The following is a 23,866-nucleotide window of genomic DNA, read 5'->3' as shown; positions in this document are numbered from 1 at the left end:
AAGAAACATCTGCGGCCACAGGAAGTTGAAAACACCGCATCCCGTCCGATCTGCGAAGTTAAGCAACTTACCGCCTAGTCAGTACTGCGGTGGGGGACCACGCGGGAATCCTAGGTGCTGCAGTTCATTTTTTCTTCTTTGCTTTTGCCGCTCTGGAACCAGACCACGATCCTGCTCTCCCACAGCTTGACTCGGCAGTCCTTCACTAGCGCACACGCACCCACCCACAGTATCAGACAGAACAACAACTTAGAAAGAATGCTTTGACATTGATGAATCAAAACCATTCGACTCTCAAAAGACAATGTCCCTACTACCGCCTCCCTCCGACGTCCGGCCGCTACACTTTTAAGGTGCAGCGAGATGGAAAGCGTCGCTAGGTTCAAGTTGCGCAGGAAGCAGCAGGCCCGATCACCCAATCTTCCAGACAAGGATGCTTGTCAGCTTTCTTGTCCAAATGATCCGGTGATCGAGGAGGTTGATCTTGGTCCCAGCGAGCGCCACGACAGCCCATTGGAAAAGGCAGCGGGTGACTCTATAAGCCAGGACCGTACGAGAGATGAGCTCAACACGAGCGATTGGGACGGGAGGAGAGGAATGGAGGATGGAGAAGCTGAGGGGGAGATGGGAAGGCAGCACAGCAGGGTCGGACTGGTTCTGCAGAAAGTACGATTTAGGTCGTAGTTCCTTCATGCGTGTGGTATAAGTACAGTCGAGCGAAAGTGTCGTGCTCGTCGTCGAGGGGTATCGTGAATGGTCCAGGGGTATCATAGGTTGGTAGCGTGCTCGATCAATCATCCTCCTTGTGCGGGGGCGGACCGCAAGGTTGCAGCATCTTCTCGGTCAGTTCAAACTTGACGCGAGCCTTGCACTCTCCGTCGGCAAGTGCATTGTAGGACAGCAAAGGCGGATGCCCCACGATCGACGCGCTTGTATCCCTGAGCTGATGTGCGAGCCACTCGCTAGTTCAGATAAAGACCAAGAAGGAGATCGGGTCAGCAATCACGGCGCTTTGCACTTAGGCCTAAACTTCCGAGCGAGGTGGGCTGGCAGCGGAGACACTCACTGCTTCTCCGTGTCGGCATTGATGGTGCCGGTGTATCTGCTGTGCAAATGCTCCAGTTGCGAAGCTGCCGTGTATCGCAGATCCGACATTCTGCCGTTTTGATCCAAATGATGGATGTGGTCGCAATCAAAGGTATTCAACAGATTCGACTGAGCGCTTTGGAGTTCCACTTTTTTTCTTTCTGTGTGGCTTTGGCTTGAATCTTCTGATCACGCAGATGCCAGAAATGCTAATTTGTCAGCATGAGCTAAGTCGATGTGACTAGTTGAATTCTCGGACGCGTCTTTCGGCGGCTGCGTTGCTGCTGCCAGCTGCGCTCCAACCCCTTGAAATCGTAGATCGAGAGACGTGCTCGAGTAGAGCAGAGCAAAGACATGTGCCAACCCTTGCTCGGCAGCTCCACCGATGACAAACAGTCAATTCCAGCCCCTTGCTGTCCTCTGGGTTTTGCAGAGCACGCTCTCTCAGTCAGGAAAGGTCGACAGTGTGGTCCACGCGGAGGGTCGACGACGGCCAGCGCGTGATTTGACCGCGAACCATAAAAGGCAGCTCGGGCTTTTTTGACAGCTGCAGCCTGCATCTCGGTCATCACTGCCGAGCCACATTTTCCCAGGCACAATCGCAGTGTGTCTTTTCCGACTCACTCTCTGACAGCTCCTCCTCGCAAAGCTTGGCCTTGGCTCTGTCTGAAGCAACTTGCGTGCCTGACTGTTGCGCTCTCAGCGTACCGTACAGCGTGAAGATGTCTGCAGTATGATCGACCTGGCAGCAATTCGGCTCGGAGCTCAGGGTCCTGCGGCCATTTGTGCAGATAGCTTTGCTGTCGCAACGTGAGGACTCGGACCAGCATGCTGCTGTGCAGCAGACACACGGCTCCAAGGCTATCCCAGCGTGCGGGAGCTCTTCCCATGCTGGTGAGCTCCCTCTTGCGACAAAGCCGGACGCCATGCATCAGCTGGAACGGTCCCGCTTGATCAGATCGCGCAGCTCTTCGTACTACCGTGTACTGTACAAGCTGTCGTTGGTTTCAGAGTGCGATCGACGCTTCTCCGCTCTCGCTTCCCTCGTTCCGTAGCCAAAGCCTCGGATGTAGTGCAGCCTCCGGACCCTCTTTCCCGTTCAGGTGACAACGTTCAGGTGACAACGGTGCCGTTAATCACTGACGACCTCGAGTTCCTCCATCATTCTGTGCTGAGACACATGACTGCAGCGATCTTCATTGCAGCTCCGTCTGTACCGACCTCCGTCATTTGAGGAACCTTTCGGCTGCTGCCCTCGATGCCAGCCTTGGTCTCCTGCCTTGGTCTCCTTCACGGCCTCTCTCATCTCCATCATTCTTACCTGCTCTGCCGTCACTTACATCACCATCTCATCTCCGTATCTCCTCTCGACACTCGCTGTTTGATCACCGTCGCAACTTTTACTCAGCAGTCGCGCCCGCGGATCGCTCGCGCTACGACAATTTCGACAGTGAAGTCAAGACAATACCGCGACCTCTGTCAAGAGGGCTGAACAGGTCAGCATGTCGAGCACAGGCGCAGCTGCTGCTGGCTCCAGCGGCGGTCTCTCGACACTCTCTACCTCCCTCCTGGCTGCTGCGTGTACCGCCGTAGTGGCTGCCGCCATCTTCGTCGCCGTGGCATTACGTCGATATCTTCAGTCGAGGAAGCGCAAATCTCTCCTCCTAGCTGCTTCGCCTGCGCCAGCTTCAGCCGCTGCCATCTACGCACAACATATCAAGGCAAAGTCAATATCCACCGAGGACATCAGCGCGCCTCAACTCAGCTTCGCACCCGAACGCGCGCACAATGCTCAACACGACCTCGCCAAGATGTCGCTCGCACAAAAGACCGCCTTGACCATGAGACAGCACAACTTCTTCCCCACGAGGCCTTTCCCCTCGCCGAAGCTTCCCAAGGCTGCTCTCCTGTCACCAAGGATGCCGCCTACTTTTGCAGCCGATCTGCCAGCACCCAGAACGCCTCGAACACCAAAATCGCCAGGCCTAACCGAGCTCACCATGTCGCCCGGTCCCAGCATCTTGCTCAAGCCCATGGCCTACGGAAAGTCTCCGAGGATCCCGTCTCCTGCTCCATCCAAGGCCAGCACGGCCGACAAAAAGGAGGATGCTCCGGAACAGAAGAAGAAGCTCACCCGTAGCGCGGTGCCATCCATATTGCTTCGCAGTCTCGGTGTTCTGCCCGACTTCTCCGCCAACTCTAGCTCGCAAGAGATGGAAACCCTCGCGGACATCGAGATGCAGGCGAGGCAGAATGCGAAGGAAGCCGAAGAGCCTTCTCTCACACCTATCCTCGACCTAGGTATCGATTTTGGCAACGACGAATCATTTGAGCAGTCGCTACAGCTGCGGAGCGACTTTTCTTTCGATGAACACAGCAATGCCCTTGGCCTGGCATCTTCGGCGCCGCCAGCAAACACCGGCAAAGCGCAAAGGCCACAGATGAGCGCCGGCATGCAGAGCCTGATCGAGGCCTTATCGCCACCTCAGCCAGAGACTGCAACACTGCCAGGCTTCCGAGCGAGCCCTCCTACGAAGATTTCTGCCTTGCCCTCGTCCGCGTCCACTCGGGCTCACCTGCCAACGCCTCCACCGTCAGCCGGCTTGCCCCCCGCGCCATCCAGCGCGTCGATGCACAAGATGCCCTCGAACACTTCCTTGCAGAGCAAGTCGAGCAAGACTACAACCAACACCGCAGGATCCTCCGCAGCAGAGACCTTCCACAGCGCAACTGGCTCGATCGGTCAAATTTGCATCGACATGAGGAACGTCGACGCAGCACCATCTCAGCATCTCGGTGTGGAAGAGGAAAATGCGACGTTGGCCTACCGCCCTTTGAGTCTCGGTCTCGGCCCAGCAAAAAGTCCATCACAGAACACGTTCACCAACATGCTGAACGGCCTGCGTCGGCCGTCGAAGAGTTCAGAGGTCGACCTCGAAGCAGGCACCGCCTCCATCGACGAGTCTTCACTCACCAGCCGATCCTACTCGAGCGATGCCATGTCACACAGCTCTTCGCAGACCAGCGTCGACGAGGCCAACACAAGCTTCGGCAAGGCCAACATTGTGCCTGCTGCCTCGGTTCCTCCTCTCCCGCCGATGCCTGTCTCTGTCCTCAAGGTGTCTCAAGACAAGACGCCCAAGGCAAGCTTCCCAGCTGTGTTTGCGGATGAAGAGTCCGAAGCAGTCACTTCCGTTCAGATGCGCAAGAGGGCTTCGACACTGGGCGCACTCGACCGACCTAAACTCAACATGGCTGGTTTGATGCATCCTCGCGCTGCACCTTTGCCGCCCTCGGACGGCATGCCTGCCCGAGGAGCAAGCACAAGCATCAAAGTCGAGTCGGTCGAAGTCAACCGCGCCAGCCTCATGAACCTCAAAGCCAAGTCGAGCGACCACTTGCCTCTCGCAGGCACGAGCAAGGCCGCTGGAATGAACTTCAAGAGCCCCTACCACCGAGCTCTTATTCCCGACCCTCCCGTCGACGGCGCTCACCTCTCTCCTGGTCTCGGGGCAGACAGTCCTATCCTCGCACAGCTCAGCCCAAAGATGCGCGGCGCTTCGCCTTCCCTCAGTCCTAAGCCTAGCTTTTCAGAGTCTCTCAAGGCTAGGTTGAGCCTCTCTCGCAAGTCGCTGACTAGCTCTCCCGGTCTCGCTTCCAGGAGCAGCACGCCTCTCAGCACTCTCAACCATTTCCCCAAGCCCGACGGTGATGGCTTGCAAATCTTTGCTGACGGCGAAACCATGGACGTCGCTGCTGGTGGGGACGCGACACCCAGATTGAAGCCTAGCAAGCCCGCCAAGGCAGCCACGCGACCTTCTACCAGTCCCCTCTTGGGTCAACAGACGAACGGCGCCGGGCTCGGCTTCAGCCCTGCCATCCTTTTCAACGGCCAGGAGATGGAGCCCACCAAGCCTCTGCGATTCAAGAAGCCCAGCTCTGCAGGAGGTCGCTTGGGAGGCTCACCACAGTCGTTGTACTCTGCAGCATCGCCTTCGCCCATGCTGCACGCCGGTCAGTGGGGTGCCACACCCACGATGAGTGTACGCGAGGGAGCGACGAGTCCATCCAACGCGTTCTTTTCGCCTCTCGTCGCCGACGACACGCCATCCAATCAGCAAATCGAGTTTGGCATCGCATCCTCGCCCAGCATCTGCAGCACCCCCGCTGCTCCAGCATTGACACTGAAGCAGCTTCCAGCAACGAGCCCAGAGATGGGTGAGGCGACGCCACGACCCAACTCGAGCTCCGATTCGGGCGCTCTCGCGGACGAGGAGGAGGAGCTGGAGCATTTGTCCTACCGCGACAGCATGGTCAGCGTCGCTGCTTCGACCATCAGCATCATGAGCAACAGCACGTGCATGTCGGACGCCGTAGGCGAGGATCTCGACCTTGCCGCCGACCGCCGCGCCAAGCTGCTGGCGACAGTTCAGCAGAACGTCGCCAAGGCCAAAGCCAAGGATGAGAAGCGCGACAGTCAGGCTGCTCAGCGCTTCCGTAAGTCGCAGATACCGCAATCGTCGTCGCTGCGCAACATTCCCGAAGAGATCTCTGGAGGAGTTCAGACCATGGGGCTTGGCTTGTTCGAGAGTGAGGACGAGGTGGAGGACGAGGAGGAGAGGGAAATGCTGGAAGACAGTCCAAAGAGCGCAGCTTCTCTGGGATACGGTCGAAAGAAGCCGAACAGCCTCGTGCTCATGCCCCAGTCGGACAGCCGTCTCATTGAACCTCTCACGCCTCCTCTTACACCAGTGGATGCCGTCGCAAATCAGAAGCAGTCGAGACATGCTCCGACCGCATCGACGAGCTCCGCCTCTTCTGGCTTTTCGGCCTCGTCTGCCGGTTCAGTCCCACGCCGACTGCGTCCTTCGCGAGGTGGACTGACGCCGCTCGACACGAACGCCGCCAACCGCCTTTCCCCGTACGGCTCTCAACGAGACGGTGCATCTTCCCCGTCGTCGCTCAAGTTGAGGCCACTCAGTCTGGCTGCCAGCTTGCACGGCGGAGATGGAAGCCCCATGAAGCGTTTCGAGCGACCGGCGTTTTCACCGGCTCTCTCTGCCAACATCCCCAGCCCGGTTCCAGCGCACGTGCCGGGAGATCGATCGACGCGATACAATGAAGAGGGTCGCAGCTCGCGCGGCACCACCTACCGCCAAGGCGGTGTTTTGCCCACGATCAGCTCGAAAGGTGCACTCGAGAAGGGCAGGGCTGGTCATGCGGAGCCGTCGTTGACGCATTCGGACAGCAGCACGTCCATGGGCTCAATCGCCTCGTCGCTGGGATCGTTTTCGAGGATGGGACAGTTCCCGAGTCCGATCAAGTCGAACTTCGGACACAACGGGCTGGGCAAGGCGATGGGTATGCGGCATACGCTGGGCTCACGAGGGAGCGACGTGTCTGACGCACAAGACCTGCCCACTTCCATGATGACGGGTCGTCTTGTCTACAAGACCAGCGATTTGTCCGTCGCTGGCATGTGAGATGGTGTCTACCGCTGCTTCTTTTCCAATCTCGCTCAGAGGTGTCACATTTCGTTTCTTTTCAGTATACTCTCCTTTCCAGCCTGTACTGTATCTTCCCCCATTTTCCCCTGCTATCGCGATCGCCCAGCTAGGTCATCGGCAGGCGCAATGAGGACATCGCCAGGAGTACTCCTCCACCGGGATTCCGTCTCTCTTGCTTCTAGCCTGACTCGCTGGTGCAACCGCCTCTCTTAGCGATTCCGCTACTAGCCTCTCTTGTCACCTTCCTTTTCCCCATCCAAAGATCGCAGGCTTGTCTCCGTACTTCATGCTGTATTATACGTACTGCTTCTATTGCAATCGCAAAAAAGGTCGTCATCCAACCATGCTCTGTGGCTGGAGTGCCTCCTAATTCGAAGCAGCGGGACGATGCGCGGGTGGCACTTGTTCCGTGAAATTGTTAGGCCTAACCATGATGTACAAGTTAGTGGAATTAAAAATAGTACTGCACGTGATAAAAATTCGCACGGCCGATGCTCATCTAGACGCAAAAAACCCTCTCCTACGAGACTGCTCTGCCGCCTGCACATCCAACGGAGACTGGCCCTCCTGCCTCGAATTTCGCATCCTTCGCCTCCGAAGCCAAAATTGCAGTTAGCTAGACCAGGCGACCGCAGAGCGCTTCACGCTGCGAAGACTTGTGAAATTTCGTCGAGTCTGCCGTCTGCGGCCTTGAACATTTCCCGTCCGGCACATCAACAGTCAACCAGCCAAGTTAGAGCGAGGATTCGACGTTTGGTCGCCATCACCGCTGCATCGACTTTATCATCCTCCTCAAGACTTTCATCACCTCATCACCCCCGTTCCGTTGATCAAAATGGTAGGTGTCATGCACGTATAGTGTGATGACAGCAACACGAGCGACAGTTGGAGCCCAGCACAGCAACATAGCAGCATCAGCAGACGACATATTGCGACAAAGCCAGCCGAGCCAACATTCGATTTCGATACAAACCTCTGTCCGACTGCATGTTCAACACGATAGACGTTTGCATACAGATCCCTCACGCCATGATATGGAAAGATTCTTATAGCGCCCAGAAAGCCGCCGTGGCGATTGATGTGGTGCTCAAACGAAACGCAAAAGCAGATGGGATTATGGATAAATGTATGATCGGACAACATTAGGTCGAATGGACGGAAGGTCTCAGAGGCATCCATCTTCGTGCGATGCACGCCCTTGGAACACCCGACAGTCGCAGTCATGTTCAGAGTAGGACGCAAGATTCACCAGGTGTGTCCACAGCCAGAAGTCAAGCAGCGGCACTTGCAGACATTGTCGACTCAGACCAGTTGCCGCGATAACTTTTACTGGATACTTTGCGAGGGCTCGCCCAACTCGATGCCCTGCGTCGACTTGACTCCATCGTTGCAAGAAGTCGTCATAGTGTTCGTTGCACAGCCAATATCGCTGCGCTGTCAACACACCAGCGGCATCCATTAGCATCACCCAGCCGACACATCCAATACAACTGTCGTGCTACAGACTTCTCGACCAGCCCCGCGCTCTCCTCTGATCGCGATGCTATCCACCGTCAACCATCCTCGCCTGCTGCTCAACCTGCTCCGCCTGTCGCTTCGATCGCTGCATCACCCTCTTCGCTTCCACGTTCCAGCTACAGTCCACTAACCTTCACCCCTCATCGCCGTGTCACTTACCCCCGCCTTGCAGGTTGTCAAGACATTCGAGCTCCAGTCAAAGTCCAAGACGGACCTCACCAAGCAGCTCGAGGAGCTCAAGACGGAGCTGCTCAACCTCCGCGTCCAGAAGGTCGCCGGTGGTTCGTCGAGCAAGATCCTGCGCATCAACTCGCTGCGCAAGGACATCGCCCGCGTGCTCACGGTCATGAACCAGAAGCAGCGTGCCAACCTGCGCGAGTTCTACAAGGGCAAGAGCCAGATCCCCCTCGACCTGCGTGCCAAGAAGACCCGTGCTATCCGCCGCAAGCTCAACCAGGTATGTATAATTGGAGGAAAGCAAGCAGTTGCAAAGGTGATCGACAGAGGAGGAGGATTGCGCACAAGTGAATGAAGATATCGTTGGAAGGGATGCCACAGTCAAAGTATGGCTGGGTGGAAGCAGAGAAGACCAACGACAATCGCAGGCCAGTGAAGCCATCGAAGATTCCGCTTGGGAGGTGCAAGAAATACCGTGGTTGCGAGGTCAAAGTCACGGACAGCAGTCTACTCGCTGGAAGATCCGCAGATGTTTGCGAACGGCACACACCCTCAAACGCTGCCCATGCAACACACTTGCGCATCGACGACCTCCTCCTCTCGAACACACCTTTTGCACTGCTTCGCTCGCCTTCACCCACCCTCTCCCTCGCACATCCACTGACATCTCCCACCTCACTTTGTTCTACCTTACAGCACGAGCGCACGCGCATCACCGAGCGTCAGCACAAGCGTGAGATCCACTTTGCCAACCGCAAGTACGTTCTCAAGGCATAAATTCCCGCTCTTCTCCGCACACCCCACACATACATCCTCTGCATGCATCATCCCCTCTTTTCAAAAAGCCTCAACAATGATTTCTTCCGCTCTGTTTTGGGCGGTTGATCTGTAAAAGGCGATTGTTATACTAGCCCCCACCACCTCCTCCCTATTCCGCGACGTCTTGTGTCTAGCATAAGGCGGAGTTGGAGTCATATAAAATGCACACACCGTTTTAGGCCCAACGTTTTCAACCGAGTGATGAGAAAGGAGTGTTTGTGAGGCAGGGCTTTCGAGTTGTTTCGAGAGCGATGAATGGCATTCGGATGGGGAGTAAGAAAGAGTTGTGTGTTGTGAGTGCGTACGTGGGCGGTGTGTGGGAGATAGAATCGACGGACGAGACGATGATGATGATGTGGCCGAATTTGCTGTTCTGGGTCAAGGAGCCGGTAGGGAGAGATTTCGCATGGCTCGAGCTGCAAGTTCTCGCACAGTCGGCGAGAGTGGGAACGCTTGTGAATGCGAACGAGGAAGTCGTCCTTCAAGCTGCTAGAATGGTTATGGATAGTGCAGCTCGAACGAATCAGCTTGTCGACGGTTTCGTAGAGATTCCAGGGTCAACGTCTCTCATTCCATCACCGCACACACTGACGCTCACGAATCTCACTCCAAGACCAACCGTCCATCGCACAAACAGCGACCGCCCACCCTCCTTCTCGCACACACATTCAACCATATCTTCTACGAATGCCATACGATTTTACTGTCGCATTTACAAGTCCGCCTAGGAGATGCAACTAGTCGTGCACGTGTGTGATTGAGATCGCTTCAAGCTCCACCACTGTTTTTCCGAACAAGACGAATACGCAGAGAAAGGTGTCAGTAAAATCCAATACGCCGATCGATACATCCAGATGAGCGAGAGCGAGAGACACTTACACAAGCTGTTGCAGTGACGACAAAAGCGAGGACGACATAGACGGAAACGGCGCCAAGATCGATGCGAGAAGTGTGAAGAGGGAGGAGAAGGCAGGGTCAGCACCAGACTTGGCTATCCTTCGCAATGGAGAGCTGCAGAGGTATGGACGCGTGGAGCGCCGTGTGTGCAGCTGATGTGACGACAACGTACGATTGAGTGAATTGGGATGTGAATCTGTCGAGCGTCCAAACGATGGATGAAAGCGGAGAAAGTATTGATGTTAGCGATCTTTCCTTCTGCTAGACGTTGACTGCTGTTCAATGCGCTCGTCAACTTTTTGCAATCCAGGAGCGCTTCTGTTTGCGAGCAACGTCTGCCACTGCTCCAGGTTCAACATTCAATTGAACCCTACAGGGTCGACCGTTGAAAAGAGCTCGCAGAAACCCGATCCTGGTGCCGGCAAAGTAGTGTACGTACGAGCTTGACAAAGTACCCGATGAAACCCATGACGACGAAACCCAATCCTACCGCTCTGCAGATCTGGATGTATTCTGTTGCCAAACGTAAAAGGAGAGATCAAACGTCAGTACATCTCCTCCATCGACGATGCCCTGAGGATCCCAAGGCGGTGAGAAGGCGTTGGAGGTTCACACACCTTTGCGATTCGGCTTTGTGCAACGGTTGACAAAGTGGGTGCCTTCACGGAAGAAGTTTTGCGGGATCTCGACGAATTCCTTGATCGTGTCCGACATGGTTGTGCTCGTATGTGTGGATGACGATTGCCGGGATGGTGATAGTGGATACGATGAGAAGAAGGGGGGAGGGGGAGATGTGCGCGGGTGATCTTCCAGGAAGTCGGCAGTTGAGCAGTGCGCTGCCACGTCGGCCAATTGGCCAAAGAGTGCTTTCTCCGCATCTGGATTTTTGGGGAGCAGAGTGTTACGGTGAGATGCTAACACGAAAATGACGAAAAGGGTGGGCGAGACGGAACCGATGGCGCCGCGGCGTTCTGGGATTTTTTCGCTCTGTTCGGGAAGAAATGTCATTTCGTACACTGCATCTTGCAACTCAACTACATCATATCCCAACACCCTCGCCGTTTCTCTTGGCAAACAGCATTGCAATATCGAGGATGTCTTCATTCGCACGCACAAGTCTAACCAAGGCGCTTCGGCCAAGCGCTTCCACCTCTTTTGCCATCGCATCCAGCAGCAAACTCACCCTTCGTTCCAACTCCACCGCACCCTCACCAACCACCCTCGAACCCACCACCGACACCCCTACCCCCGTGCAATACACCTACTTCGTCCCCCGCGTCGGCAAAACTCAAGCTTCCTACCCCGTCTACACCGACATCCGCAACGGCGGCACCCGAATCATGACCGAGATCCGCAAGATCCAAGGCTCCGTCTCGGACCTCCAAACCGATCTCTCCCTCTTCCTCTCGGAAACCTACACCGACTCCTCCCTGGAAAATTCGCCTTTCCCACAACAGGTCAACAAGAAACCCCTCAGACCAAAACCAGGTCGCAAGTTGCTGGATAGGACCGCAAACCCAACGTACCTCGATCCAGTTCAATCGTCCAAAGTTCAGTCGAGCGGAAAACTCAAGATCAGAGGGAATAGGGTGGATGAGGTCAAGGCGTTCTTGCAAAGTAGAGGTTTCTAAAAAACACACATGTTGTAGCAGCACCCGTTCGAATCGAAATCACCCTTTTCATGCTTATCAAGACAGAGACGCTTTTTGGAATGCTGATCACTCTGTGCATTGCTTGACATGCGGAGAAGAAAACTTAATCAAACCCAGCACCCGAACGTTGCTTCTTCCTCTTGTTAGCCTTGTTATGCTTCTTACCACCCACCTTCTCCTGCTCCTTCCCACCGTTCCTAATGACACTCCCATCGTTGGCGATCCTGCCCTGAATCGCAGCCATCCCCATCCCCGTCCTGCCCACGATCGTCGGCTTGGACGAAGCCATCGTATCGAAAAACGCCGAATCCAACGCCTTTGACTTAGCCGACTGACGTGGTACGCCCGAGCTCTTGCGTTTGGTGAGCTCGGCAAGTTCGGCGGTGAGGTCCGAGTCGAGGTCGTCGATGTCTACGTCAGCGTCGGTGTGTTCGGCTGTGGTCGGGTCGTACTTGCGTCCGGCTAGGGCAGCACGTGCACGCTCGCGTTGAGCGGCATTGTACACGTCTGCATCGACACCGGGTGGCGGATGACCGTACAGCAGCTTGGCATTGACGTAGTCCTTGAGAACGTACCTCACCGCACGACTCTCATCCGGATTTCCCTGCCCCTGACGCGTGAACCCCCTCGCCACAGCATACGCCGTCAGCATCTCCAACCCCGTAGGCACTCCATTGCCTCCCTCCTCCTCCGTCACCGTCTCGATCCTGATCCCGTACGTCCCCTCCACGATATCCCTCGGGATCCGCTTGGCAACCAGCTCCGCCGGCGCAGTATACTCGCGCATCTGATCGATGGGCAGCACACCATCGCAAACCAGCTCCGCCGACGTCGTCGCAAACTGCGGGAACACCAGACCGGGACAATCGCACAGCACCGTGGTGGGCGAAAGGTGAATGGTCTGGAAGTGCTTGGTTTTTCCGGGCGTGGACGAGACCGAGACCTTCTTCTCGCCGAGCAGCGCATTGATGGTGGAGGATTTACCGACGTTGGGGTAGCCGACGAGACCGACGACGAGCTTGGACGGTGCGGGTTGACCGTCGATGGCAAAGTCGTGCAGGGGTGGTGCGCACGCCATGAAGAGCTCTTCGAGTTCGAGCACGTTGAGCACGCGAGTCGGGTCGCGAGTGGCGGACAGCGTGGTGGCAGCGGTGGCGGTGGCTGCGTCGACCGCATCGTCTGGCCCAAACTTCTTTTCGGCGACGAGGCTGTCGCGAACAGCAGCATGTGAGTGGTCGTGCACGCGGTCGCTTGCTTCTTGACCAACCAGAGGCTTGGCATCCTTTGCCGCTTCGTGAACAGCAGCAGAGGCAGCCTCGACCTCATCTGCCTCCTCGTCCTCATCATCTTCTTCATCATCATCATCGTCGTCCTCATCGTCGTTCTCCTGCGGCTCGGCGAGTCTGAGCTGCTCGAGACGCAATCGCTCCTCTTCCTCCGCTCTCGCCAGCTGGATAGCAGCAGCATTTGCCGCACTGAAGAATGCGTACTGAATACCTTGTGCGTCAAAGTAGTCGGCCCAGTACCTCCTCTGCTCATCATCCAGCAGATCGGCCTTGTTGATGAGGAGCAGATTCGTTCTTGGTCCCTTTTTGTTTGCATCCTCGCCGAGATACTCGATGCCGTTGTTGGAGCCGATGCCGAGACTGGAGACGTACTTTTCGAGATCCTCACATCGGAAACGAAGCGGGTTTCTAGCATCGACGATCTGAACGACCAGATGGCTTCGCTCGATGACACGCCAGAGTTGACGCCACACCTCGAGATTCCTCTCGAACGGCGTCAAGACGAGACCGACGCCCTCCTGCAACTCTGCGAGACCTCGCCTCCATTCGAGAAAGCCGTCCTTCTCGGCACGTTCGAGCTGCGCACGTGTCGTGGAACTGGTCCATTCAGGACGCCTGGGTACGCGAAGACGCTCTTTGTTCTGAACATGCTTTTTGAGCACCTCCTGCTCCTCCTGACCGGTGAGCAGGTAAGGGTTGTGGCGGGTTCGTTCGCGGTCAGGTGCGCTGACTACAGTGACACCTCCACTCCTCCTCTCTGCGGTGAAATCGGCATCTGCGAGCGAGGCGGTGTTGAGAAACTCTTCGAGATCGCCTTCGTGTGTGACGGAACGGAGGTTGGAGACGGAGCCGTAGTTGTTGAGATCGGTGGTGTGGAATTCGGTCTGGTTGCGTAGTTTTGCCTCCTTTGCTTTCCTGTTGAGGATGGCTCTTCCGAGACCGACTGTGTTTTTGGACTGTGCAAGCGGCATGGTGAGCGAAATGCCGCAGCGAGTGTTGGTTGGATGTGTGAGATGGTCGAGCGATGGCAAGAGGTGTCAGAGATTGCAAGAGTGGTTAGACTGAGCCACCTGGCCGAGCTTATACTGATCTGCTGCCGCGAACTTTTGTCAAGAAGAAAGAAAGGCAGAAAAAGAGAAAACGCCGAAATTTTTCTGTTGTTCCTCCACACCCAAACCCTGATCTCCGAGTTTTCTTCCCGCTTCAACTTCGCAGCCTGCAACCGCAACTTTTTTGGTTCTGACAACTGAGCATTTGTGCATTCTTGTCTTCCTCTCCCACACCATACCACGACTGCCACCACGGGTGTCGAGGTGCAACATCAACAGCCATGGATCCGACCCTCAAGTTGCTCACGCTCATCAACGTCAGCGCTGCAAGACCAGGCAAGCGTCAGCGCTCGTCCAACCTCACACACTATGACAAGATCACACGAAAGGCCGTAGCCGCACAGCAAGCCACCGCTTCCACTTCCAAAACACCTGCCTCCTCGGCTTCTTCGCCCTCCAAACGGTCCAAGACTGCTGTGGATGTCTCTTCTCCAGCAAAAGCGCGCGATGGCACCGAGCTCGTCGGCGAAGACTCGGACGACGATGAGGATGATCTCGCTGCTACGGTCTCCTCTTCGGCCAGCAAGTCTCAAAAGCAAAAGCAGCAAACAGCCTTCGACGCTCACTTTGGCAGCGACGGTCCTCATGCGCAAGCCATCACAAAGCTACCCGAGTCTGTCACATCGCTCACTTGGTCCACTTCCAAATCTACGCTCCCCGCCCTCCCTACGCAGATCGCCGTGTCCACTCCCTCTCTCTCCGACTTTGATACGCAGCAATACACCGGTCAACCGCAAGTGAAAGTGCTTGAAGCGTTCAACGCCTTCACTGCCAAAAAGTTCTCATCCCCTACGCCGCTCCACAAAGCCCTCGCTACCACGCTCGGCAGCTACGCCGACTTCTGCGATGCCAACGTCGCCCTCCGCGATCGACCCCAGTACCGTCAGGTGCTCGCCATGCACGCCATGTCCCACATCGCAAAAACCCGTCGGCGCGTCCTCAAGAACAACGAGAAGCTCGCCAAGCTTGCCTCCTCTTCCTCCACCAACGACTCCTCTGCAAACAACGCAGCAGACGACCTCGACCTTCGCGATCAGGGTTTCACCCGTCCCAAAGTCCTTATCCTGCTTCCCTTCCGCAACTCTGCACTCGAGTGGGTCGACCTCTTGACCAAGTTCAGCCTCTGCTCACAAGTGGACAACAAATCCCGCTTCTCCAAAGAATACAATCTACCTGAAGGCGCGATCGACAAACTCGCCGATCCCAGCGTCGCCGCCAAGTACCCCGCAGATCACATCGCCAACTTTGCAGGTAACATCGACGACTCTTTCAAGCTCGGTTTCAAGGTTACACGCAAAAGCCTCAAGCTTTTCTCCGGATTTTACGATTCCGATGTCATCGTCGCTTCGCCCTTGGGATTGAGGTTGGGTATCGAAAAGGATAGGGGGGATAGCGACTTCCTGTCCAGCATCGAGATGGTGATTGTCGATCAGACCGATGTCATCAGTATGCAGAATTGGGAGCATCTCGAGTTTGTTTTGGACCGATTGAACAAGATTCCGAGGCAGAGTAGGGATACGGATTTCTCGAGGGTCAAGCAGTTCTACCTGGATAACAGGGCGGCGATGTTTAGACAGACGATCTTGCTTTCGGGCAACGACTTTCCGCAGTTGAGGTCGTTGTACAATCACTCGTTGAACAATGTCGCTGGCAAAGTGAGGACGGTGGTATCGACGAGCGAGAAGGACGCCGAGTTGGCGAAGGTGGTTTCCGGCGTCCGACACAGTTTCAGCAGGTTCGAAGCGGCCAATCCTCACGCCGAGCCCGATCTGCGTTTCAGCCACTTCACCACCAAGACTCTGCATCAGCTGAGCAAGTCGGCCGTCTCAAGCAGCCACACGCTCATCGTCGTCCCGAGCTACTTTGATTTCGTTCGACTGGACGCCTTCCTCCGCGAACACAACGAGAAACGCAAACCCGGCGAAACCGCAAACCTTTCGTATACGAGCATCTCCGAATACTCGACCCCCAAGGACATCCGCAGAGCGAGGGAAGGCTTTTTCAGCGGCAAGAAGAGGTTCCTGCTCTTGACCGAGAGAGCGCATTTCTACCGAAGGTTCAAGCTGAGAGGCGTCAGGACCGTGGTGTTTTATCAGTTGCCCATGAACGCCACGTTCTTTTCCGAGGTGTTGGAGTTTCCGTTTATTACCAAGGGCGATCTGACGAGTGGCAGGGGGCGAGAGGAAGCGCAAGAGGAGGAGGTGGATCCCAACGAGGTCATGTCGATGGTCGTATATAGCAAGTACGATCTGATCAGTCTGGAGAAGGTGGTGGGTAGCCAACAGGCAAAGCAGATGGTGTTGGGTGACAAGGCGACATGGAAGTTTGTTTAATGAGAAGTTGTCATTTGAGAGAATAACAAACAGGGTCACCGATAGAAGGCTTGTGTGATGGTGTGATGATATCTGATGGCTCCCATGGCCGGCGCTTAGCAGTGTCTCGAGAGCAAAGCACCAATCCTCTCCGATCCTTTCACGATATGCTGCGGTATAACCTCCCGCACCATCCCCCACACCTCCCGCTCCATCCCTTGCACTGCACCCTCCAATCGACTGGCGAACACCTCCACCACACCACCCAACAAGCTCTCCACCAGTCCCAAGTACACCTTTGCCAACGCCGCGATCTGTTTGAGATCGATGACACGAGACCAACCGATCAGATTCTTCAACAGCTGCACGAGTTGCTCTGCCACCTCTCTCCCCGCTTGAGCCCTATCGCCTACCGGTATTGCTGTCGACGGTAGCTGCATCACCTCCTCCAGTCTCCCAATCTGTCGCTGGAAGACATCCAAAAATGATTCCATCAAGCCTTCGCATCTCGCATTCCCCGCGCCCAACACCGTCTGGACCAGATCCACCGCCTCCACCGCCTCCCCAAACTCCTCCGCGGACCAAGGCGAGAACGCACCTCCCTGCGTCAACCCCATCAACTTCTTCACCAGCACATTCCCCATCAACGTTTCTACCACTTCATCGTCACCTCCCACCGCCTCCTTTCCGTCAACCGCCCGAGAAGCATAATCAGAGGCACCGGTAAACCATCTGAATCGACTGATGGCAGCCGCACCCCCTACCCATCCCCGCGTCGTGGTCGACGAAAAGGGCGAATACGGGATCACCTCCACCCGGGCATAAAACTCCCAGATCTGCGCGAGCGATAGTCCACCCCACACCTGCGCGTACTCCTCCCGGTAGGCTCGTCGCCACTCTTGGAATCGCGAGACGACGCTAAGCGGATGCAGGTCGGTGTCGAATCCGGTGTTCGCGGTTGTTGCTGCGGGATCGAGGTATTCAGGCGCCTGAGTGTCGGCAAAGATCGTTTTGAGGGTCGTGAGGATCTCTTGTTGAGCGAGGGCGAAGGATGACTCGTCCGCTGGTGGAAGCGTGTCCAACTGCAGAGCATCGACCGCTTGCGCTTCGTCACCGATACCATCGCCAGTGTCCATCTCAGCATCCCCCTTCTCCTCGTCGAATTCAATCACAGCACTCTTGCCCGGTACGATCCCCAAACACATCCGCAACCTACCATCAATCCACCTTCCCCTCGTCCTCATCACTATCCTGTTCCTCCTGACCAGCAACTCCATCGCCCGCGTCTCCACCTCCTCCACCCTCGCCACCTTCTCCTCCATAAACCGCGCCAGACTCACCACGAACGCCTCCATCTCATCGAACCATGCCGCTTTCTCCTCCACCGCCACCACGTCCAACTTGTTCTCCCTCTCCGCTTCCTCTAATGCGATGAGCTCCTTTCCCGTCGATTCGACCACCGATTTCGATGAGGAGATGCTCTGCTCCAGTGCTCTGAGTGTCAGTTCTAGGCGGGTGGAGCACGTTCCCACGGAAGGCAGTGGGGTGGGTGCTGGGATGGGCGCGGATCGGAAGGGCGAAGCTTCCCTCGACACAGGATTTGTAGTTTGCGTCCTTCGCAGCTGTGCTTGTTCCCACTCCAACTCCTCTTCGTCTTGCATCTCGTCGTCCGAGTCTCCGCGGATAGCTTCGTACATCTCCTGACGCTGTCGAGCCTCCATTTCTTTCATCTGGCTTTCACCGATCGGGATTCGGTCGGTCGCACCGGTGAATTCGCTGAATTCGTCTTCGCCATCCCCGAGTTCGTCCTCCTCTCGCTGCAGGCGGGAGTGCGGATGGGGTCCCGAATCCACACCTGTCCCGTCGTACTTTTCCAACGAGGTAGGTGCGAGCGAGATAAAGTCGTCCCCCACGGCGGTGGAGGCGGAGGCAGCGTGGGCAGCACGAAGTTTCGCACGCTTCTCTTTGGCCGCTCGGATGACTCGCTCGCTGGGGATGGCATCGTGCGCAAAGTCAACGGCGAACCTGGCGCGGGCGAGCGTCGAATCGTCGTCGAGCGCTAGACGCGAGGCTTGCGTGATCAACATGGGGTCTTCGATGCGTGTTCCCGGTCCGAGCGCTGCGATGGGGCTGTCTGCTCGGGAGCGTGGCAGGGTGGGGGTGGACGATCGCAGCTCGTCGAGGTATTTGGATGTGTAGAGGCTGGATGAGAGTGTGCTCGTTGATGGATGGGGTTCGTCGAGAGGTTGCTGTTGGAAGGAGGTGGGACGGAGAGGTGTCGAGCGTTTCGGTGTCGACGCTGTTGTACGGGACTGACCTACAGGTGTAGATCGTCTGGCATGCTTGCCGGTTACGTTGGGCTTCGAACGTCGGATATCGAACGCATCCCCATCGTCTCCTGCATCATCCTCGTCCATCGCGCTGCTTTTCGGCGGCTGGTTGTATGCTGCTGAGGGTGAAGCATCTCGCGAACGTCTGCTGGCAGACGCCGTCGTCGATGCCAACGAAGACGTCGTCCCCCTAGCACCCTTCGCTCGTGCTCGGAAAACAACGTTCGAGGCGCCATCATCGTCGCTTCCAGCCGATCCTCGACCTATCGCTGTCGCAGCCGAATCCGCCTTCGTCGAAGTCGATGCTGCCGAAGCTCGTGCAAACCCATTGGATGGTCCAGCTTCCGAAGCCTGGTCATCATCGTACGTCGAGCTGATCCTCGAAGCTGAGCTCCTCGGCTTGCTTCTCTTTACGAAATTAGCACCCTCGCTCATATTGCGAGACGCTCACGCCGTCAAATGTCGTGCGAGGTCAATGTGATGCGTTGCAGTCAAGACGCACAAAGAAGAACGCAAGACACGGCTGAGCGTGCATCCTCCTCCACCCTAAACAGCTTGAATTCCGGCTCCCGAATAATTATCTACAGACCCTGAACGAGCTCCTCAAACTCACTTCATCCAAAAGCGGCAAACACAGACATGTCACAGAGCGACTGGCGAGTCAGAATGCTGATGAGTTGATGGGAAAGACGGATACAAATACATGATTGATTACTGAAAACTTGGACGAACACGACATACTGATCCGACTGAGACCAGAACCGCAGACGCCGTTGCTGGCATTACGCCTTCTTTTTGAGCTTCAACTTCAGTCCTGGTGTCGGAGTGCCGCTACCCGGAGCGGGGCTCTGCGACGGAGCTGGAGAATCTGCCGGCGTCTGTGCAGCCGGAGTCATCGGTGTCATCGGCCCAGCACTCGCCATACCGATTCCCATACCCATGCCAGGTCCAAAGAACCCACCGCCACTTGCCAGATGCGGCATGCCTGGCCTTCCTCCGCCCGCCGGCGTCCCCGGTGTGCCCGGTCCGCTGCCACCAGCAGCCCCGCCTGCGCCATTCTTGCCCCCGTCCTTCGGGAACATAGGACAAGACGTGTTGGTCGACATGTGACCCACCTCTCCACATCGACCACATCGTCGTTTGGTATCCGTCTTGTTGAGCAGACTCTTGTAACCGCCAGGAATGGCCAGGCCTTCTGCGGCAGCCTTGGCGTTCTTGCGCTGGATACGTCGCTCTTGGTTCTTCTTGCGTTGTGCGAGCTCCTCCTGCAAACGCTTCATGCGCGCCATGTCGATGGCGGCATCGCCTGTCGGCAGCAGATCTTCGGTCGCAATGGCCTCGTCCTCGATCTTCTTGCGTTGCGTGAGGTAGGCGTTGATGACGGCAGGGTCGCGGACCATCTCGCGCTGCCACTTGCCGTTGATGAAGCGACGGATGCGCAGTACTTTGGTTGATCTATCGCCATCGCCGTTGATCGTGCTCATGGCGCTGGGGCTTCGATCGCGTCGGACTGACTCGTCTCGTCCGCCATTGCGTGCATCCGGCTTGACACCGCCGTTGGCCTGCAGAAGCGCGCGACGTTCGTCCTCCGCGGTCACCTTGGGCGGAATCGGATTCGACAGCGAGCGACACTGCGCCCTCCAGATCCGGTCGACCTCGGATCGATAAACCGCCTGCTGCTCGGCCACACTGTACTTGTGGCCCGACTTGCTCTTCGCCTCCGCCTCAGCTTGCGCGAGTCTCTCCTCCGCATCTTCGTCGGCTCGCAAGAAAATTTCTTTCATGGAGACGCGGATGAAGCTGAAAGCCTCGCCACGGCCGGTTGGATCACCGTCACCGTGCAACTTCAGCATGGCTTTGCCCTGCGTCGCATTGATGAAGTTCTTGCTGGTGATCCAAGGCGCGAGCAGCTGCTCGATGTCCATCTTGCTTTCGTCATCGTCGTCTCCTTCAGCGGTGTTGGTATAACCGCAATCCAGCAAATGTCGTTGACCAACTTGCATGCTTTCGGCGAGACAGATGTTCTCTGGCGGCAACATCTTTAGCAGCTCGGCCTCTTCTGGCACCACAATGTGCGGCTTGAGCTTCCAGAATCCCTGATTAACGTCGCCGGCCTTGCGGTTGTACTCCATGAACTCCTTGAGCCTCTGTCGCATCTGCAGCTCGTTCTGGTCAGGGAAGTAGCGCATCAGACGATGGATCTTGATACGCTGGCGTTGGCTCTTTTGAATGAGCTTGTAGGCGATCATCTGTAGCCGATACTTGATGTTGTTGGTGATGAGACGCGCGTGAGGACCAGGAATAGGCTGGACAGGATAGGTCTGGCCCACTACAAAGAGGTTGCGGATCTCTCGCAGGTAGTAGCGAATCTCGTTCTTTGTGGTACTTCGGATCAGCAGGAAGTCGGTGTGAGCTGGCTTGTGTCGGAAAAGCGGTGCGCGGATCATGTTGTTGTACAAGGTCGGCTGCACCTGGCCTCGCTCGATGTTACCGAACTTCATGAAGGGCGACTCGTCAGCGACGTCGAGCAAGTACGGCTCGCCAATATCCATCTTGGGGACATGTTCGTCCTTGGCGTCCTTCTTGCGGTAGTAGTTGACGAGCAAACTGCCCATACCAATCTTGGAGAGCAAGGGTGGGTATTCTTCAGAGTATTCGTACAGCACAAAGGGGCCTGTGTCCTTGAGCGTCAGATCGCGCGTGGTGCGGAGCATCTCGTTGGGATCTTTTGCCTTGCGTGCGCCGGCACCTTCCTTCTTCTTTTTGGAGGAGATGGTCTTTGAGAAGTGGAGGGGCATGTTGGTGGGGAACTGCATGGCGGGACGATGAAAGGATCTTGCCTCCGCTTTTGTGAGCTTGGTCTTGTACCAAGGCAGCTGCAGCTTGACGGCGGGCCAGGCGTGTTGTACGACGAGCTTTCCGAGCGTCTGACGCACTCGTTGGCGGTGCTCGCGAGTCTGCTCGTAGAACTTGTCGTTGGACAGGTTCAGAGGGTCAAGCTCGGCTTGGCGGCGTGCAAGGTCGCGCTGTGCTGCCGCTGACACCACGGGCGCATCGGAGCGCAGCAGGGAGTTTTGCTTCGTCTTTGGCCCAAGGTCTTCTTCAAGCATCATTTGCGGATCGTTCATGTCGAGAACGAGTTTGTCGAAGGCCTCGAAGGGGGTATGAGCGTCAAATATGATGCTGCGGGTCCAAGCGCCGCGGAAAAGGTCGTGATTAAATGGTTGGTCCACCTTTGGTGGCGCACGTGCCGCTAACGAGTCGTCCTCGACAGAAGACAAATCCCCAATGTCATCGATTGACATCGCTGCAAGGTTGTTGGACTGACTCTTGATATGGACGTCCCAAGCAATGCGATCCTCCCAATCATCGAGCTCGACCGGTGCCAACGCAGCGTTGCGTTTGTCCGCCTTGACACCTGGTGTTGAGATGACGGCAAATTCCACGTCGTCGATGGCCGAGTCAGTCTGTGCAGAGCCCGCCGAGCCGCCATCCAGCTCACGAGTAAGGGAGGGAAGGATGTTGACATGGTGCGGACGTAAAGCAGACGATCGAAGCAACTCTTCGCGTGTCGACTTTGGTACGGGTAGCTCGTCTTCGGGAGTGATGTGAAACTTGGCAGCAGCTGAACCAAGCTTGCGTTTCTTTGGAGGTCGCGTGGCGAAGAGATCGGTGAAGTTAAGGATTTTGCCAGGCTCGAAATCGGGAAAGTGCTGTCGCACCTCGTCCATGTCGACATATGGACGAGCAGGCGGTGCTGCGTCGATGAACGATTGATGGGAAGGCGGCGGCGGCGTTTGCGGCGAGTCGTGTCTGGTAGCGCGGGCTGAAGGCAGTGCGAGCGGGGTGAATGGAGATGGCGCAGCGCCGGACGAAGCTGGCATGGGAGCCGATAGGAAAGCCATGTCGCTGTCGTCGTCGCGTTCCTCCTTGACCTTGATCATGCCTTCACTGAAACGAGCAAAGCCATTGGTGTGGGTGGAGTGACCGTTGCTCTGACCTCGAGGCGTGTGTTGGGAAAGCGGCACATCTTCGGCTTCATCGCTGTCGTCAAAATCATCTTGCTCGCCTCTTAATGGTGCTCTTGGCTGCTCGAGCTGTGCGAGACCTTGACGGTAGTATCTGTCGAGCTCTGCTCTTTCCTCCGAGTCACGCTCGCTTGCGAGCTCCCGCCTCATTTCATCGTCGACCTCGGTCTCCCAATCTTTTGTGGAAGAGCCATTGCGGCGATAACCATCGCCGAGATCATCGTCCTCGTCTGCAAAGCGGTCGTTGTAGATATCCTCCTGTTTGATCCTGCCACTTCCGGAAGCAATACCTAATCGTTCGAGGTCGGTTTGCTGGTCCTCGTCGATGCCGAGATCACGGAGCACATTGCCGAGAGCGAGGCCGCCGAGGTGAAGGGCGGCGTTCTGTTCGTCCTCCATGATGGCGGTAGGCAGCGACTAGCGAGTGAGTGTATGCTCAGCTTCTGAAAGCGGTCAAGCGCGATGGCGGGTTGTGTGACGGAGCGGCCGACTGGCAATGCCAGAGGATGAGCGCCTGGTGATATGAACTAGGCAGGCTGCATGGATGGGAAGGATGTCAAAGGAAACGGATATGATGTTCAATGTCTGGAAGGGAACAGTTTAGCGAGACGCGAGTGATGTGCACAAGACTGTGCTTGCAGTTGATATAGGCCCGACTGCCGAAATCCTGCCTCACACTCGGACTGAGCCATCCCGGACCCGATGCACCCGATTTGAAGCAGCGGAAATGTGGATTTGTCATGCTCGCCTGAGCATGCGAAGAAGTGCTTTTCTAGGAATTGAAATGTCAGAAAAAAGGGCGACAGCTGAGCAGCTTTCTCCACCTTCCTACGACCCTTCTTACTTCAGCCGTTCATTCACACCTTCGACCATAGCTCACCTCATCCCCCGCCCATCGCCATCCTCCATCATCCGATGAACCTTCTAGAGGAAGTCGCGCTCAGGTAGACGCCGTACGTATCCAGCACAAGCACGTCGCGGAAGGCCCTCCAACAACACCTCTTGGCGCCTTTGGCCACCATCGAGCAGACAGGCCTCCACACGACCATCGGATCATATCAAACACCCTTCTGCCACCATCTTCGAACCTCGATTCAGAACCTCATGAGTGCAAGATAACGAAGCGCCTTTGCATCCCTCTCTTC

At 56.4% G+C, this 23,866-nt stretch overlaps 10 protein-coding genes and 1 non-coding gene across 11 annotated transcripts; 5 read left to right on the top strand and 6 right to left on the bottom strand.

Moving 5' to 3' along the window:
* Positions 1–11: 11 nt before the first annotated feature.
* Positions 12–126, top strand: PHSY_007548. Its single transcript, XR_001099847.1, has one exon. It is a non-coding gene; the product is annotated as a 5S ribosomal RNA (ribosomal RNA).
* A 285-nt stretch (positions 127–411) lies between these two features.
* Positions 412–798, bottom strand: PHSY_007118 (histone deacetylase phd1; the record flags this gene model as incomplete). The annotated part of the gene is made up of 1 exon (XM_012337713.1): positions 412–798. The coding sequence occupies one exon, from the start codon at positions 796–798 to the stop codon at positions 412–414; it is 387 nt and encodes a 128-aa protein (XP_012193103.1).
* An 856-nt stretch (positions 799–1,654) lies between these two features.
* PHSY_007117 (hypothetical protein) lies at positions 1,655–2,014 on the bottom strand (the record flags this gene model as incomplete). The annotated part of the gene is made up of 1 exon (XM_012337712.1): positions 1,655–2,014. One exon carries the CDS (start codon positions 2,012–2,014, stop codon positions 1,655–1,657), a length of 360 nt encoding a protein of 119 aa, XP_012193102.1.
* A 574-nt stretch (positions 2,015–2,588) lies between these two features.
* On the top strand, positions 2,589–6,569 carry PHSY_007116 (hypothetical protein; the record flags this gene model as incomplete). The annotated part of the gene is made up of 1 exon (XM_012337711.1): positions 2,589–6,569. One exon carries the CDS (start codon positions 2,589–2,591, stop codon positions 6,567–6,569), a length of 3,981 nt encoding a protein of 1,326 aa, XP_012193101.1.
* A 1,246-nt stretch (positions 6,570–7,815) lies between these two features.
* On the top strand, positions 7,816–9,065 carry PHSY_007115 (60S ribosomal protein L35; the record flags this gene model as incomplete). Its single annotated transcript, XM_012337710.1, has 3 exons — positions 7,816–7,992; positions 8,284–8,568; positions 8,985–9,065. 3 exons carry the CDS (start codon positions 7,816–7,818, stop codon positions 9,063–9,065), a joined length of 543 nt encoding a protein of 180 aa, XP_012193100.1.
* A 1,309-nt stretch (positions 9,066–10,374) lies between these two features.
* Positions 10,375–10,718, bottom strand: PHSY_007114 (hypothetical protein; the record flags this gene model as incomplete). Its single annotated transcript, XM_012337709.1, has 2 exons — positions 10,375–10,517; positions 10,622–10,718. 2 exons carry the CDS (start codon positions 10,716–10,718, stop codon positions 10,375–10,377), a joined length of 240 nt encoding a protein of 79 aa, XP_012193099.1.
* A 287-nt stretch (positions 10,719–11,005) lies between these two features.
* On the top strand, positions 11,006–11,635 carry PHSY_007113 (hypothetical protein; the record flags this gene model as incomplete). Its single annotated transcript, XM_012337708.1, has 1 exon — positions 11,006–11,635. One exon carries the CDS (start codon positions 11,006–11,008, stop codon positions 11,633–11,635), a length of 630 nt encoding a protein of 209 aa, XP_012193098.1.
* Positions 11,636–11,759: 124 nt separating this feature from the next.
* On the bottom strand, positions 11,760–13,913 carry PHSY_007112 (nucleolar GTP-binding protein 2; the record flags this gene model as incomplete). The annotated part of the gene is made up of 1 exon (XM_012337707.1): positions 11,760–13,913. One exon carries the CDS (start codon positions 13,911–13,913, stop codon positions 11,760–11,762), a length of 2,154 nt encoding a protein of 717 aa, XP_012193097.1.
* Positions 13,914–14,272: 359 nt separating this feature from the next.
* On the top strand, positions 14,273–16,384 carry PHSY_007111 (digestive organ expansion factor; the record flags this gene model as incomplete). The annotated part of the gene is made up of 1 exon (XM_012337706.1): positions 14,273–16,384. One exon carries the CDS (start codon positions 14,273–14,275, stop codon positions 16,382–16,384), a length of 2,112 nt encoding a protein of 703 aa, XP_012193096.1.
* Positions 16,385–16,479: 95 nt separating this feature from the next.
* On the bottom strand, positions 16,480–19,128 carry PHSY_007110 (hypothetical protein; the record flags this gene model as incomplete). The annotated part of the gene is made up of 1 exon (XM_012337705.1): positions 16,480–19,128. One exon carries the CDS (start codon positions 19,126–19,128, stop codon positions 16,480–16,482), a length of 2,649 nt encoding a protein of 882 aa, XP_012193095.1.
* A 347-nt stretch (positions 19,129–19,475) lies between these two features.
* Positions 19,476–23,120, bottom strand: PHSY_007109 (transcription initiation factor; the record flags this gene model as incomplete). Its single annotated transcript, XM_012337704.1, has 1 exon — positions 19,476–23,120. The coding sequence occupies one exon, from the start codon at positions 23,118–23,120 to the stop codon at positions 19,476–19,478; it is 3,645 nt and encodes a 1,214-aa protein (XP_012193094.1).
* Positions 23,121–23,866: the final 746 nt, after the last annotated feature.

Source organism: Pseudozyma hubeiensis (assembly GCF_000403515.1).
Source record: "Pseudozyma hubeiensis SY62 DNA, scaffold: PHS68, whole genome shotgun sequence".
Taxonomy (NCBI): Eukaryota; Fungi; Basidiomycota; class Ustilaginomycetes; order Ustilaginales; family Ustilaginaceae; genus Pseudozyma; species Pseudozyma hubeiensis.
This window is presented reverse-complemented; position numbering and strand designations above follow the sequence as displayed.